Source organism: Harpia harpyja, chromosome 18 (genome assembly GCF_026419915.1).
Source record: "Harpia harpyja isolate bHarHar1 chromosome 18, bHarHar1 primary haplotype, whole genome shotgun sequence".
Lineage (NCBI taxonomy): Eukaryota > Metazoa > Chordata > Aves > Accipitriformes > Accipitridae > Harpia > Harpia harpyja.
The window spans coordinates 130015-145793 of record NC_068957.1 but is presented as its reverse complement, the minus strand read 5'-3'; the positions used below and the strand labels follow the sequence as shown (position 1 = coordinate 145793).

Genomic DNA, 15779 nt, shown 5'->3' with positions numbered 1-15779 from the left:
CCTCTGGCAGAAAGCACGTGGGGAGACCCGAGGCCGACCCCTGGGGTTTTGGAGTCGGAGATACAGAGGATCCGAGGCTTGCTATACTCCAACTGAAAAAGAGATATTGGCAGCATACGAAGGAGTTCGAGCCGCTTCAGAAGTGATTGGTACTGAAGCACAGCTCCTCTTAGCACCCCGACTGCCAGTGCTGGGCTGGATGTTCAAAGGGAAAGTCTCCTCTACACATCATGCAACTGATGCCACGTGGAGTAAGTGGGCCACACTGATCACACAACGAGCTCGCATAGGAAACCCCAGTCGTCCAGGAATTGTGGAAGTGATCACGGACTGGCCAGAAGGCAAAGATTTTGGAATGTCGCCAGAGGAGGAGGTGACACGGGCTGAAGAGGCCCCGCTGTATAATAAACTGCCAGAAAATGAGAGGCAATATGCCCTGTTCACTGATGGGTCCTGCCGCATTGTGGGAAAACATTGGAGGTGGAAGGCTGCTGTATGGAATCCTACACGACTAGTCGCAGAAACTGCTGAAGGAGAAGGTGAATCGAGTCAGTTTGCAGAAGTGAAAGCCATCCAGCTAGCGTTAGACATTGCTGAAAGAGAGAAGTGGCCAGTGCTCTATCTCTATACTGACTCATGGATGGTGGCAAATGCCCTTTGGGGGTGGCTACAGCAATGGAAGAAGAGCAACTGGCAGCGCAGAGGTAAACCCATCTGGGCGGCCGCACTGTGGGAAGATATTGCTGTTCGGATAGAGAAGCTAGTGGTAAAAGTATGTCACGTAGATGCTCATGTACCCAAGAGTCGGGCCACTGAAGAACATCAAAACAACCAGCAGGCAGATCAGGCCGCCAAGATTGAAGTGTCTCAGGTGGACCTGGACTGGCAACGTAGGGGTGAGCTATTTATGGCTCAGTGGGCCCATGATACCTCGGGCCATCAGGGAAGAGATGCAACATATAGATGGGCTCGTGATCGAGGGGTGGACTTGACCATGGACACTATCGCACAGGTTATCCATGAATGTGAAACATGTGCTGCAATTAAGCAAGCCAAGCGGCTAAAACCCCTGTCGCATGGAGGGCGATGGCTGAAATATAAACAGTGGGAGGCCTGGCAGATTGACTATATCACACTCCCACGAACCCGCCAAGGCAAGTGCCATGTGCTTACAATGGTGGAAGCAACCACTGGATGGCCGGAAACATATCCTGTGTCCCATGCCACTGCCCAGAACACTATCCTGGGCCTTGAAGAGAAAGTTTTATGGCGACACGGCACCCCAGAAGGAATCGAGTCCGACAACGGGACTCACTTCCGAAACAACCTCATAGACACCTGGGCCAAAGAACATGGCATTGAGTGGGTATATCACATCCCTTATCACGCACCAGCCTCCGGAAAAATCGAACGATACAATGGACTGCTGAAAACTACATTGAGAGCAATGGGGGGTGGAACTTTCAAACATTGGGATACACATTTAACAAAAGCCACCTGGTTAGTTAATACTAGAGGATCCGCCAATCGGGCTGGCCCTGCCCAACCAAGACTTCCACATACTGTAGAAGGGGATAAAGTCCCTGTAGTGCGCATGAGAAGTATGTTAGGAAAGACAGTCTGGGTTAGTCCCCCCTCAAGCAGAGACAAACCCATCCAAGGGGTTGTTTTTGCTCAGGGACCTGGGTACACCTGGTGGGTGATGCAGAAGGGTGGGGAAGTTCGATGTGTACCTCAGGGAGATTTGATTTTGGGAGAGAATAGCCAGTGAATTAGGCTGTATGATATTTAACTGCTAAATAACCTGCCAGTGTATATCATTGTATCTATAGTGTCTATATGCCATATCAAGGGTATTACTGTAAGAATTACCCAAATGGCTGAAGGATGGACTTTGAAACTGAGCCAAGTACAACAGTGATAGAACTTGAACTGGTGCCCAGCAATTTCCTCAAGATCAGCCTCTTCGACCTGCAGGCCAAGGGTGTGGGTTGCACCAAACGTACCAGCCACAAGTTCCAGAGGCAGCATACAACAACCTAACACCTCACACCATCTCTCTTATCCTGAAGAACTGTTACAACAGATGGAGCCCCAAAGTCATGGACTAAATAAAACTGATGGACACATTGGAGGGATAGCCAATCGACTAAGGGAATACTATTTGTGTGTGTGTGTGTGGGATGTCCATATACATATATATATATATGACAAGGAAAGTGGTAGTAGTTGATTGGAAAATGTAAGATCTGGGCATGATGTAGATGGTATAGAATAAGGGGTGGATAATGTCCTGGGTTCAGCTGGGATAGAGTTAATTTTTACAGGAACCTGGGAGGTGGGGGGGGGGGGCATAGCCGGGGCAGCCGACCTGAACTAGCCAAGGAGCTATTCCATACCATGGGACATCATGCTCAGTATATAAATGGGGAGCGGGTCGGGGGGAGGTCTCTCTCGATTTTCGGTGGCGGAGCGTCGGGTTCCGGGTGGTGAGCAGTTGCACTGTGCATCACTTTTTTTTTTTTTGTATATTCTTTCATTAGTACCATTGTTGTTGTTGTAACTTTTTTTTTTGTGTTGTCCCAGTAAACTGCCCTTGTCTCAACCCTCGAGGTTCCAGGTTTTTTTCTTTTCTCTCCTCCGTCTCCTCCCTATCCCACCGGAGGGGGGCGGGAGGAGTGAGCGAGCGGCTGCCGTGGTCCTTTGTTACCGGCTGGGCTGAAACCACGACAGCACTGCAGATGTGCAGCAAACCTAGGAGTGATTTCTCCAGCTGATTTGTACTTGGTTGCTTGACAGTGGTTTGGGTCACTGTCTGAATGTCTCTCAGAAAAGAAGAAAGTTGGGTTTGGGGTTGCTGTTATGCTGTCTCCGAGGTAGAGACAAATGCAACAATTTATGGTTACTTGGTCCCATGTTTGGCTGAGGGTGTCTGACAGAATGGCTCTGTAATAAGATAACAGCAGCAATAAACACCTTCTTTGACATGGTTTCTAAAGACCACTCTGGCTTGGAGAGGAGAAAAATCGTTTTCCCAGAGTGGAAAGCTCTGTTGAAGCCCAGCTACAAAATTCCCTCTTGATCCAGTCTAGGTTTGGGTACTTAAGTAAATGCAGTTCCTTTTAACATGGCAACACTGCCATGGGCAGGAGGCAGGAACCTTGCTGCAGTCGGACAGCTGCAGGCTATCTGCAGTGAAGCTGACACCCTTCTTATTGTTTGTCCTGTTTTCCATGAGATCAGAAGCCATGGCAGATCCTGAGCAGTTGTAGGCTTGTCTTCACTGCAGCTAACGTTGCCTTTTAATCTGGATGCTGTCCCCAGGCTGGCTCCTCTCCACGCTGACCAAATTGCCTGATCCTGCTCTTGTGGGCTTTCAACTGAGGCTGCAGCCTGGTGGCTGCTTTACTCAAACCAATAACTCTTCCTTGTGTCCATGGTCCTCCAAGGTCTTGTTGCTCATGGAGTAAGAACAGTCAACTGAAAACATTGCCAGATGGATCTGTTTCCTTGTTGGGGGAAATTAATAGCCAGGGCTGATAAACCAGTGAAGCTGTGAAGAGGCTGGTCTTTGTGTTGGATGTGACGGTTAGAGCTTGGGACCAGGAGGGTCCAGCTGGGAAAACGCTGTTACTTGCTCCTTTGCAGAGGGCTTGTGCAACCTGAGCATGTGAGAGCAAAGTGTGTGTCTTCTTCCCAACTCTTGTCTAAGCAACTCCAGTCTCCACCTCTGTTATGTCTCAGCCTTTGTGTGTATTAATCTATGCCTGGTGAATCTATTCCCCTTGACATGGGAATCCCAGTTGGTTGACAAAACTTAAGGGAGAGTCCCTGCCAGGTGCCTGTGTAGCCCCCATGTTGGGGCTTCCTGTGGTTCAGCTGTTCAGCACATTGCTCTGTCTTCCGGTGAGGGATGGCATGGGCTTTGTCATGCACAAGAGCAGGAGTTTGAGATCTACTAGCCTCTCACCCTTGAGTGGATGTGCAAGCCCTGTCTTAAGGCCAGCGTGTGGCAGCTTGTACTGGATCATGTTGTGCTCCTCCCCCAGGAAAGAGTGTTCCTCCAGGGCTGGGAACCTCCTGCTTCTCAGGAGCACTGTTCTGATTAAAGCTGCAAGGTACGTACAGGTACCAGTCTCTCCTGGAAGCCTGCTGCTGCTGAACCCTGCCTTTGGGACACAGAACAGTCCGAAATATCCGTGTCCAACGGCAGGTGCACATAGGTCCTTAGCAGAGGCAGATGCCTCTCTAATAAGGCAGCTACAAGAAATGCTGGTGCTTGAGGTCTGGAGAGAGGTCACTGCAGAGAGCACAGCGAGACCGTGCTGATGCAGCTCCCTGTGCAGATGCTGATGGGGAGAAAAATCTCAGGCCTGGCTTCTTGAGGCCTCTATGCTGTTTAAGGGCATAAAAACCTGGCTTCTTGCACCACCACTCGCTAGCCCCTTTACGATGAAGAGCTGCATATGAGCGTGGCAGCACATGGCGCCACACACTTAACGTCCAGGTAAGAATGGTGGAGGTTTGGTTTGGGGCTCTTAACTCTGAGATGCCACGGGAGTGCTTGTCCAGGTGTTTGGTGGGTGGCTATGCGGAGAAGGCAGACTCCATCAAGCAATTCAGTGCCCGGCATGCAGGTGTCCTCTGCCTTCCCTCAAGGGTGTCCATGTGTTGTGCAGTGTGCCTGGGGCCCTCCTCCTGCCCAGCTGCGTTTCAGCTTGGATGTGGGGATGGTGGCGTGTCCTCTGGCTTCCTCTGAAGCATGGAGAGGGGCATGTCAAGACTTCGCTCTGTTTAAAAGCCACAGAGTGAACCAGGAAAGCCTTGTGTTAACAAAAGCAAGCTTTATCCCACTCTGCATCCATAAGATGGGCTGTTGCCTTGTGGTGGGCTTGGACACAGTTAGGATAACGCTTCCATTCTCCACCTTTGCCAAGGGAAAAGGTTCCCAGCCACTGGACAGGTTTGCTGAGGGATGCAGGCAGGGTGTGCAGTTCAGTGCAGTGTCTCTACCACCTGCCTTAGGTACAGATGTGAAGGCACATGCTGGCCCACTGAGCGCTCTGGGAAGCTACTTGCTGCTCTTGCACTCCTGTGCTTTCTGTGAGGGGACCTGAGTCTGTTAAGTCAAACAGCTCTTTGCAAGCTGCCTGTAGAAGGTATGAGCCAGCCTGGGAGTTGACATCCAAAGTCATTGAGGGCCTTTTGCTCTCTGGCTTCTCTTCATGGCTCTGCTTTGCAACGAAGCTATCTGGGAGACAAGTCTTTGCTGGTGACAGTTGTCAGAGCAGAAGACAGTAAGATAGTTGATGGCAAATACAGCTTTTGGAGGACACGGTTTGGAATAATACTTGTATACCATTCCTGGGAGACATAGCCCAACTTGCTCTGCCATTTACTGAACTTAAAATACACTTTCTATCTTTTCTAGCAGGCTCATCTTGCATCAGACCATGACAGAGAGCAGTCAGATGCCAGGCAGTGATTTGCCATTGCCTTATTCCAGAGCCTGGACAAGGTACATTCCCATGTGACGTTCGCACCTGGATTTTTGACTTGACAAGTTAGTTTAAACCTTATGGACCTCAGATTTTCAGAGAAAGGAGTGCCTTACTGTGTATTCAATATGTGACACTTCACTTTCATGGGAATTCTTCTATTCCCTTTTCTCACTCCGTGAGTCATTGCATTTAGAGAAGGCTTTTTTTTTCCCCTTAGATGGAACTAGTGGAAGGTAACAAAGTTCCTCACCTTGCTGCTAGTGCAAGTTCCAGGCTTGCAAGTTCCCCCACTTTGTGGGGCAGCCTGTTTCTCTGTGATTAAGAATGAGATGTCCTCATCTTGCATTAATCCTGCAGAGATTCCTAACAGAAACTCCCAGAGAAGCTACAGCTGACTGGTTTTGCGTATTTTTAGAGTCCTTCTCATCAGTGTATTTTACCCTCTATAATCTTCCCACGAGAAGGCAACCAAGTTGGTGAGGGACCTTGAGCACAAGTCTTATGAGGAGCGGCTGAGGGATCTGGGGTTGTTCAGTCTAGAAAAGAGCAGGCTGAGGGGAGACCTTATCGCTCTCTACAACTACCTGAAAGGGGGTTGTAGTGAGGTGGGTGTTGGTCTCTTCTGTCAGGTGTCTGGAGATAGGACAAGAGGAAATGGCCTCAAGTTGAGGCAAGGGAGATTTAGGTTAGATATTAGGAAAAATTTTTTTACTGAGAGGGTTGTCAAACATTGGAATGGGCTGCCCAGGGAAGTGGTTGAGTCACCATCCCTGGAGGTATTCAAAAAGCGAGTGGACAGGGTACTCCAGGGCATGGTTTAGGGGGCATGGTTAATGGTTGGACTTGATGATCTTGAAGGTCTTTTCCAACCGAAATGATTCTATGATTCTATGATTCTATGAGATGCTCCAGGCTGTCTGCGTTGTGCTGTTGGGATGGGTTGGCGTATTTAAGGTAAACTGGTGGAAGCAGATTTGGCGGGGGGAAAAGTCATGAAGGAGGAGAATTGGTTTGGAGGCTAGTGAGTATGAAATATTTACACAGCTATGAGATAATCTGAAGGGGAAACAGCATGTGCTTTCTGTGTATGTGTACGTATGTATTTGTGCACACACAGGGCTGTTGTCTTTTTGTCAGATTCCCAGGGTTTTTTCTGCTGCTTCTGGCAAAGAACCACTAATGGTTTAATAGCTTATCAGCGCCTGTACACAGAAACAAAGGTTGGTACTTCCTGATTTTGTGTTTTCTTTGCTTTAAATAGGAATTCCCATTCTGATTAACATGAAACCTGGAAACTGAGCTGTCAGACCAGTCAGCTTTTTGAGATCAGTGCAGAATTCCTGACTGTGAGCAGCTTGAAGGCAGTCCAGGCACTGTTTTCCTGCTGTACAACCCCAGGGCTCTGCACGCCTCCTGAAGGAAACTCGTGACAGTGCGTGACCCAGGGCAGATCACTGCTGAAGCACCTTGCTGTGAAGTGGCTAGGTTGTGCTGCTCTGGATGTATTTCTCTCCATCAGCCAGGTTTGGCATGCTTTTTCAGTGATGACGGGCCAAATTCTACCCAGTTATATTCAGCATTTTGCTTCTCTTCCAGCATTGAGGGGTTTGGGAATGTTCTTTACATCTCCAGGTCTTGGAATCAAGTTACTGTGAAAGAAAGTCAGTATTCAGAAACATGGAGGTCTTTTGGTTGTTTTTTTTTGTTCTAGAGTTTGTAGAGAAGGACTTGAAAACAAGACAGCTATGGTCTTGAGATCCAAAAAGCATTTGACTGAGCAGCAGTGTAATGGTGTTTAAATAGTCTTAGGATGTCTGGAAGGACCAACATAGAATTTCTTTGAACATCCAGTGCTGATGGTGCAGTGGGTCATGGTCCCCCTGCAGCAGTGTCCACCAATGAACTGTTTCTACTAAAGTCAGGGACAGAATTTAGACTTTTATAAGATGCCTAATTTTTTTGGTGTTGGTGTAGTACTTGTCAGATCCGGCATTATTCAGTAGAAAATATCCTTCCCCTTTAAGAACATTATTGTTTTAGCCTTTTTTTTCCTCTCCTCTGCCTTTTTCTTTCTCTATTTCTCATCCTTTTTCCTGGCCTCCATGCCTACTCTTTTCTTCCTCCAACACTTCTTTCCCTGTAGTCATTCCACATTCCCATCTCCTGAACCATTACTCCCACCCTCTTTCAGACCACCAAAACACTCGGCAGTCATGCTACTACACTTGGCACTGCTCCTTTCTCTGGGACACCCCACTGATGGGAGGGCAGACATTAGCAGTCCCAGGTATGCCTCCCTCTGGTTTAAACTTCAGCTCCTTTTGGCCTGCTCAGGGCTTTAGCATTGTACATCGGACATTTGTGATTCTCAGTTTTGGCATGCCTGAGTTTTAAAAGGGAGCAGTTGTGAGTTTCTGGGTGAGCTGCTGATTAAGGGGAGGATTTTTAGCTTTCCTTGTGAGTCTTGGTTCTGAACACGATTTTTTTCATCCCTGAAAATGACAGGTTTTTTTCAGAGATAAAAAAGATATATTTTCCCCTGCTACAAAAAAATGGATGAGTGAGTAGTGCAGGCATTTTGTTGTTGCTGAAGCATGAGCTTGCTTGCTTGCAACATCCTTCTTGTTCTGAGGTGAGGAAACAGAATGAGTCTTTTCTGCAGCACTGAAAACCTCCTCTTGAATCCCCTCCAGACTGCAAGAGAGCGGATACAAGGTGCTTGTACAAATGGTTCTTTTGTACTATCTTTGGAAATATTAGGGTTTAAGCCTCTCACCTCAAAGAGAAAATGGAAGTTACTGGTTTGTTTTGGTGGATTTGCCTCTCTGGGTCCCTGCAGTGGTCAAACCTCAGTGGATTCTCAGGTGCTGCTTGTTGTTTTTGTCAACTGATGAGTGGTTGAAAGAATTTCTTTTGTTAGTGTTTCCTCAGAGACAAGAAGCACCTGTAGCTGCAGCAATGAGAGGTGGTCCCGTCCTTACCTGCCTGGCTGTCCTGCTGCCAGTGCAAGGCAGCAGAAGTGGGCAGGGGCTCCTGCCACTGCCCCTGTGCCATGCCGGTTTGTGTCTCAGCCCTTCTGTCTCAGTCTGTGACCTGGGGTGACTGGACATGTATTTTCTTCTGCCACCTGCACAGGAACCTGCGGTAGAGGGGTAGGAATGTTTTGAACAGCTGCGGCTGTTTGCTTCAGAGCACCTGCATCAGAACTCTTGGATAAGCCAGTTCAAGATTTACCAGGCTTGCCCTGCTGACCTGCTTTCTGGTGGATGGTGTAAAACACAGCTGGCCCCAAGCTCTTCTGCGTGGCTGCACTCTGCAACCCATACTGAGTGGCTCAGCACATGGAGCTGCTCTACAGGTTATTAGTTAGTTAATACCAAAAGCTTCTCAACTGCCATAAACCATATCAGTGCAAAAGTTGAGGTATTTTTGCCCTTTAATGTAGACTTTGAAAAGCAGTTGCATGAAACTGTATTGGTGTGCTGTTTCACTTGATGCCACAGAAATGAGAACATGAGGAAGTGCAAAATCATGCCTTCATCAGGATTAACTGTGCCTTGTGTCCCGGGTTGGATGTGCTAGGCCCAGTACAAAGTCTGCTGTGCCACTGCCTGTGTAACCATCAGGTTGTGCAGCCAAGACCAGTTACTGAGAGGTGTGCATTTTCCATGTGCTCTTCCATGGATGCTGCAGTCAAGATTTTCTGTGTATTTCCTTTTTTCCTGCAAATGAGCCAGCTTACTTGATTTGTGGAGTCAGTGGGCCTTGCCAGTGGAGCCTGTGTGCTCTGGGAGTAGCTGTCTCCTGTTCAGACTACAAGAGCAAACTCAAACCAGACTAGAGACACCAGTTGTCAGTGAGGACTTCGCAAAACATGTTGGCTTCTTCTGCCGTAGCTATTTTCAGTCTTTCTAAGCAGGAGAAATGTCAGTGTTCTCCTCTTGTGTCAGTATTTCAGCAGGGGCTTTCCAAAACGATCTCTGGGCAGAGGTGAAGAAAGGAAAATGTTTAGCTATAAAGGAGATTACTTAAGAAAACTGTGAAAATAGTCTGCTTGAAAAATATACATCGGTCCTTGGGCTGACCATGGAGAAGCTTGGAAGAAGGAGGGCTAGCCTGCTAGTTAGCTAAGCATGTGCTCCCATGCTGCACGATACAGCTGGGAAGGGTCCCATTCAGGCTAGCCCTGGGTCCATCTCTGATCTGAACAGTCATGGTAATGTTTTAATGAGCTAAGAGCAGCCACAATGTACTGCAGTTTCCTGCTGCCCCGCGGTGGTTTGGGGGACAGATGGGATCTCATTTGCACAGCATTGAAAGCATAGATCAAAACCCTGACTAAAAAGGAAAGATTTTTCAATCAGCTGGCTGGGTCTGCAGTGACCAAGCACTGCACAAATGAGCTGGTGCAGCTGTCAAAATCTGCCTTTTACTCCCTTTACAGTGGAATATTGTGTTGGCCCACAAAAAAGTTGGGGAGGCAGCATGTTGCCTGCCCTGACCCAGCTGCCTTGTCCATTCTGTGTGAATTGCTCATGTACTTACAGAGCAGGCAGCTCCTTAACACTGCGATTCACAGGCTAGTAAGCCCAGCATGATTTCAGGTTTGCTTTCAAATGCTGAACTGTAACCTGCAGCATTCAGGAGACACTTCATTTTCCTCGTCAGTACTGGCATGTTGAGGTCTGCTTGGAGAAGCCCTCATTGCCCCTGCTAGTGCAGAGATGTCGGTCTTGGGTTGCCAGATCTGCCACCTCCAATCTCACCCTTAAAGAAAACCCCAGCCCTGTGCATTATTAATCACTGGGGAGACTATAATGCTGTGAATTTCCCTATCTTTGTTACAAAGTCTGGACTCTCCATGGAGTAAAGCTCTCCAGGGCTAGCAACAGGACCAATCGCACCTTCACTGCTGAATTTTTAATCCTGGTGTGTCTACTTCTTTTGTCAGTGCTGCGTGCTTGTGAAATAAAACTGCTGGCAATAATTTGTGATTCTACATTATTGTGAAGAGCCCACATGCTGCAGATATTCCCATTCAGGCTTGGCTGCACGCTATTGTAGTACTCAGCCAGGAAAGACACATTATTAACCTTGAAACACACTGATTTTTCTCCTTCTGGGTGTCTCACAGTCATGTCAATGCAGCACTCTGCAAGGTGGGGCAGGGAGCTGAGAGGAAGGATACCTGATAGGCAGCACTTGAATTTTGTTCATAAAAAAATCAGGTTTGAAGGTAACCATGTGTAAAATGAGTGTCAACAGCTTTCTCAAATAAAGCATTGGGATAGACATTTGACTGCTTTTGGCTGCACAACTGAGCTCTGCTTCCCAAGCCCTTAAATTGGTAGTGGTTGCATACTTCAGGTGGACACAGACACTGCAGAAGCACCTCTTTAATGTAGTTAAGCTACATGTGCCCTCAGATGGAGAAAATGTTTTTGCCTTTTTACAAACAGGTACCCGTGGGATGCCCTCCCTCCAGCCTCAGCCAGCCAGAGACCTCTCTTCTGACTCTTCTCTCCTCTTCCCTGCAGTTCTTCACAGAGTACGGTCCTGATTACGTGCTGGAGATCACACCGAGCTGCAGACCAGACCGCAATGAGCCACAGAGAATTCAAGAAATTCTTAACTCTATCAAAGGTGAGTTGTCCAAGCCAGCACTCCTGCTTCAGGCTTACAGGTCTTTTTAGAGAGGACTTCAGGAAAGCTCATTGGAGTCTTTCTCACTGACTAGAAAGATGAACCACATTCACTTGACTGCTCATTGTGTACAATGTCATTTGTCTCCTGCTTCACTTGGGATTCTCAGTCTTAGTAGCACATCAGCTCAGAGCTGCGGGTCCCTGTTAGCGAAAGTTGCCATTACCTTTCCTCTGGCTGGGCAGAGGAGCATGGGGCCTCATCCTTATTAGAATCATAGAACAGCCCAGGTTGTAAGGGACCTCAAAGATCATCTGGTCCAACCTTTATTGGGAAAGGGAGCCTAGATGAGATTATCTAGCACCCTGTCCAGTTGCATCTTGAAAAACTCTAGCAATGGGGACTCTACCACGTCCCTGGGGAGGTTGTTCCAGTGACTGATTGTTCTCACTGTAAGAAATTTCTTTCTTGTAACGAGGTGAAACCTCTCCTGGTGCAGCTCATACCTGTTGCCCCTTGTCCTCTCCATGTGGCTCCTTGTGAAGAGAGAGCCTCTGTCCTCTCTGTAGCTGCCCTTCAAGTATGGGAATACTGGATACCAAGCCTTCTCTTCTCCAGGGAGAAGAGACACAACTCCCTCAGCCTTTCCTCATAGGGCAGGTTCTCCATCCGTTTGATCATCTTCATGGCCCTCCTTTGGACTGTCTGCAGTCTGTCCATGTCTTTTTTGATTTGTGGGGACCAGAACTGGACATAGTACTCCAGGTACAGCTAACAAGCGCTGAGTAGAGTGGGATGATCCCATCTGTATCTCTGCTAGTAACGCCCCTGCAGATGCTGCCCGGCATCCAGTTTGCCTTCGTTGCTGCAGCGGCACACTGCTGGATCATGTTCAGCTTGCTTTCCCCCAGGACCCCCAGGTTCCTTTCAGCAAGGCTGCTCCCCAGCCACACAGACCCTAGCCTGAACTGGGATCTTTGGTTATTCTGTCCCAGGTGCAGGACCTTGCCCGTGTCATTGTTAAACTTCATGCTGTTCTTGTTAGCCCACTCTTCCGGCTTGTCCAGGTCTCTGTAAGATGGCTCTCCCTTCTGATGTGTCCACCTCAGCACCCAGTTTGGTGTCATCAGCAGACTTGGTGAGGTTGCTTTCAATCCCATTATCCAGATCATTTATGAAGATGTTGAACAGTGTGGGGCCCAGTATCAATCCCTGGGGGACCCCACTTGTGACAGGCTGCCGGCCTGAGTAAAAACCATTGATCACCACCTTCTGCGTGCTGCCTGTGAGCCAATTCCCTCCCTACCTGCTTTGCAGACACCGCCCATCCAATCTGTGTCTCGCCAGTTTGTCCAGGAGGAGGCTGTGGGAAACAGTGTCAAACACTTTGCTGAAATCCAAGTAAACAACATCCATTGCTCTCCCCACGTTGACAGAAGATGGTATTTTGATGTAGAAGATGACCAGATCAGCCTGGCATGATTTGTCCTTGGTAAATCCATGCTGGCTTTTCCCAGTCACCTGCTTAATTTGGTTTGTAATAGTTTCTAAGAGAACTCGTTCCATGACTTTCCCAGGGATTGAAGTATGACTAATGTGCCTGCAGTTTTCTGGGTCCTTTTTTGGGCCCTCCTTGTAGATGGGTGTGACAGTTGCCCTCTGCCAGTAATCAGGGGTATCCCCTGATCTCCATTACTTTTCAAATATTATAGACAGTGGCCTTGCAAGAATGTCAGCCACTTCTCTTAACATAGATTTATGTGGCTGGAACCTTTTGCAATAGGTCACAGACCACCCATCCCTGCTGGTGGGTGGACACTTGCATTGTCCAGCTATGCAGGTAAAGACAGAGGTAGAGAAGGTATTGAGAACCTCTGTCATGTCAACATTATTAGTAATTGGTTTCTCTGCCCTTGTTAGCAATGGGCCTATGTCTTCCCTGGGCTTCTGCTTACTGCTCACATATCTGAAGAACCCATTCTTCTTGTGTTAACTTGATGTTTTGCCACTCAGAGGGACCTTGGCAGGCTTGAGAGGTGGGCTCGTGTGAACCTCATGAAGTTCAACAAGACCAAGTGCAAGGTCTTGCACATGGGTCGGGACAATCCCAAGCGCAAATACAGGCTGGGCGATGAGTGGATTGAGAGCAGCCCTGAGGAGAAGAATTTGGGGTTGTTGGTTGACAAGAAGCTCAACATGACCCAGCAATGTGAGTTTGCAGCCCAGAAAGCCAACTGTATTCTGGGCTGCATCAAAAGCAGCATGACCAGCAGGTCGAGGGAGGTGATTCTCCCTCTCTACTCCGCTCTCATGAGACCCCCCTCCGGAGTACTACATTCAGCTCTGTGGCCCCCAACATAAAAGAAGGACATGGACATGTTGGAGCAAGTCCAGAGGAGGGTCATGAAGATGATCAGAGGGCTGGAGCACCTTCTGTGATGCTATGATTCATTCGATGAGATTAAACACTTGCTGGATGTGGTTGTGGGTGTCATCAACCTCAGACATATGTGCCTACAGAGGCTTCCTACAGAAGAGGGCAGCTAATTACAGCTAGACAGAAAAAGCTAGGGCTGTGAGCCCAGGTCTCAGCCTGGATGCAAGGAAGGTACCATGGCTGGGATTACCCTGTCAGTAAGAGAGAAACCCCGTAGTGGACTGCCTGGAGCTGGGGGTTAATGTTTGGATGTAGGACAACCTGGAGGCTATGTAGGGCTGAATGAGAAGCAGATGCTTTCAAAGAGGATATGTTCCAGCTGCTTCTGATACATGGTTTTCATTCCCCTTCGTACCACAGTGTCTGAATTCGAGAGAGGAGAGCTCGCATATTTAGCCCTTCCCCTGCACCATGGCTAGCTTTTCAGTTCCCCAGCCTAGTTTTTCCCCAGCCTCTCCAGTCCCCAGCCCAGTTTTGACTCCTAGACTTCCTTCCCAGTTGCTGACAGTCCCGTTATCACAGCTTGGTGAACTACCACTTCCCACGTGTACACTCATCACCTGAGTTACAAGACTGACATAGGGTATTTTACCTTCTTCTGCCTCTGTGGTTTAAATCACCATTTGTTGCATCAAAAGCCCAAGTTCTGTATTTTTATGCTGTGAGCTCAGGTCCTCATCCTGCATGCAAGTTTGGTTGGAGCTTGTCAGTTAGAGAGTGAACCCTGCAACACAAAAATGGCCCTGGCACAAGTCTTTTCTCTGAGGCAGTGCTTTGCCCTGGAGCAAAGTTCCCATCCTTTGCTCCCAAGACAGCAGGAGTGCTCCGATTTGGTGGAAGTAACTCAGAAAACAGCCATGTCTTCTAGTGTCTTACAGAGAGATGAATAAAAGGCAAGACTCTACGCTTGCTGAAGTGGGCTTGTAACATGGCACACTACCACCTCACCTGGATCACGTTCAGGCAGTTGTCCCCAAGCCTGTGTGAGGGACCGCTGCCTGGGAGGAGGTGGAAACCTGCAGGACTGGTCTGTGCCCATCCTTTGGAGATGGGCGACTTCAGTGCGGGTCTGTTGAAACACTTCTTTGGGAACGTTTGGTCCACCACCTGATCACAACTGCTTGTGCTTTGTTACATACAGCTCCCCCACTCCTTTTCTCTCCTATGCATGATGATTTTTGTTTTCTTTTTTGTCGTGTTGCAAAATAGCAGTCTTTCTCTTTATTGTCATCTGTCAAAGTGCTGTCTGGGGCATGAGGCAGTTACAAACCCTGTTCCCAACAGATACTTGACTTATGGGCTCCCAAGGCAGTTGCAGCTTAACTAGAACCCCTCTCTTCTGCTGTCAGACCTCGTCAGACTCTCAGGAGCAGGAAGGCTTGGAAATTCATGCCCTCCTCGGTGTCCCTTCTTCAACAGCAGACCTAGGAGAAGGACCAGGGCCCCCAAGCACTGGGAGCAGGGAGGAGAGAGTGAGCAGGGCACTGCAGGCTGTGCTCTGCCTGGATGGCACCTCCTCACCCTCGAGTGACACTTCCAGCTCAGCTCACAGCCACTTCCCCTGGGAACTGAGCGCATTCCTGAAGGAGCTGCAATGCCACGGCCACTGCAAGCACTGGATCTGATGGGAATGTGTGTTTTGTGCCTATGAAGGCTTCTGTGCTTGTGGAAGGAAATGGGATTTAGTAGCCGTGGATTTGTAGGGGAGGGAGAAAGGTGGATCCCAGACATTTTTGTCATCCCTGATAGTACCTCTCAAAGGAGCCAGATATGTGCTTGGGGACCAGCTGGCACGAGCATGGTCTGTGCCCCAGACGGGCTGCTCATCTGTTTGGGAAGGGGTCTGAGACCTCAAGCTTGGTCAGCCCTGCGCTCAGTGCTCAACTAGTTCCAGGCCATGCTGCGTTTTCCCCTGCGGTGGCCAGGTTGCCTCCCATGTAGATCCAGACCTGTGGGTGAGCACCCAAAGGCTTCCCAGCCAGCGTCACATGTGGCTGAAATGGGGCAGAAAGCTTGGGTACTGGATAGTGGGATTCCCTCTGTCATTCCACCCGCTGAGAGGAAAACTCTGCCTGTGGCAGACGGGAGAGTGGAGAAACCCCGTTCCTCCCTCCCCAGCCATCACAGAGAGGCTGGTCCAAGAGCCCAGTGCTTTCCAGGACTGGTTTTCCCTGCGGTGAGTTTTCCACTGCACTTAT

At 48.7% G+C, this 15779-nt stretch overlaps 1 protein-coding gene across 18 annotated transcripts in view; it reads left to right on the top strand.

The window, feature by feature from the left end:
• HDAC8 (histone deacetylase 8) overlaps positions 1-15779 on the top strand; it is a 53536-nt gene that overhangs the window by 35164 nt on the left and 2593 nt on the right. For 10 of the 18 annotated variants that reach the window (XM_052813865.1, XM_052813856.1, XM_052813863.1 and 7 more), the window contains one exon: positions 10961-11144. In XM_052813865.1, coding sequence (XP_052669825.1) covers positions 10961-11144 — 184 coding nt within the window. Of the gene's footprint in view, positions 1-5431; positions 5757-6762; positions 7025-10960; positions 11145-15779 lie in introns of those variants that run through there. The other 8 variants (XR_008239153.1, XM_052813862.1, XM_052813855.1 and 5 more) reach the window with 5 other exon arrangements.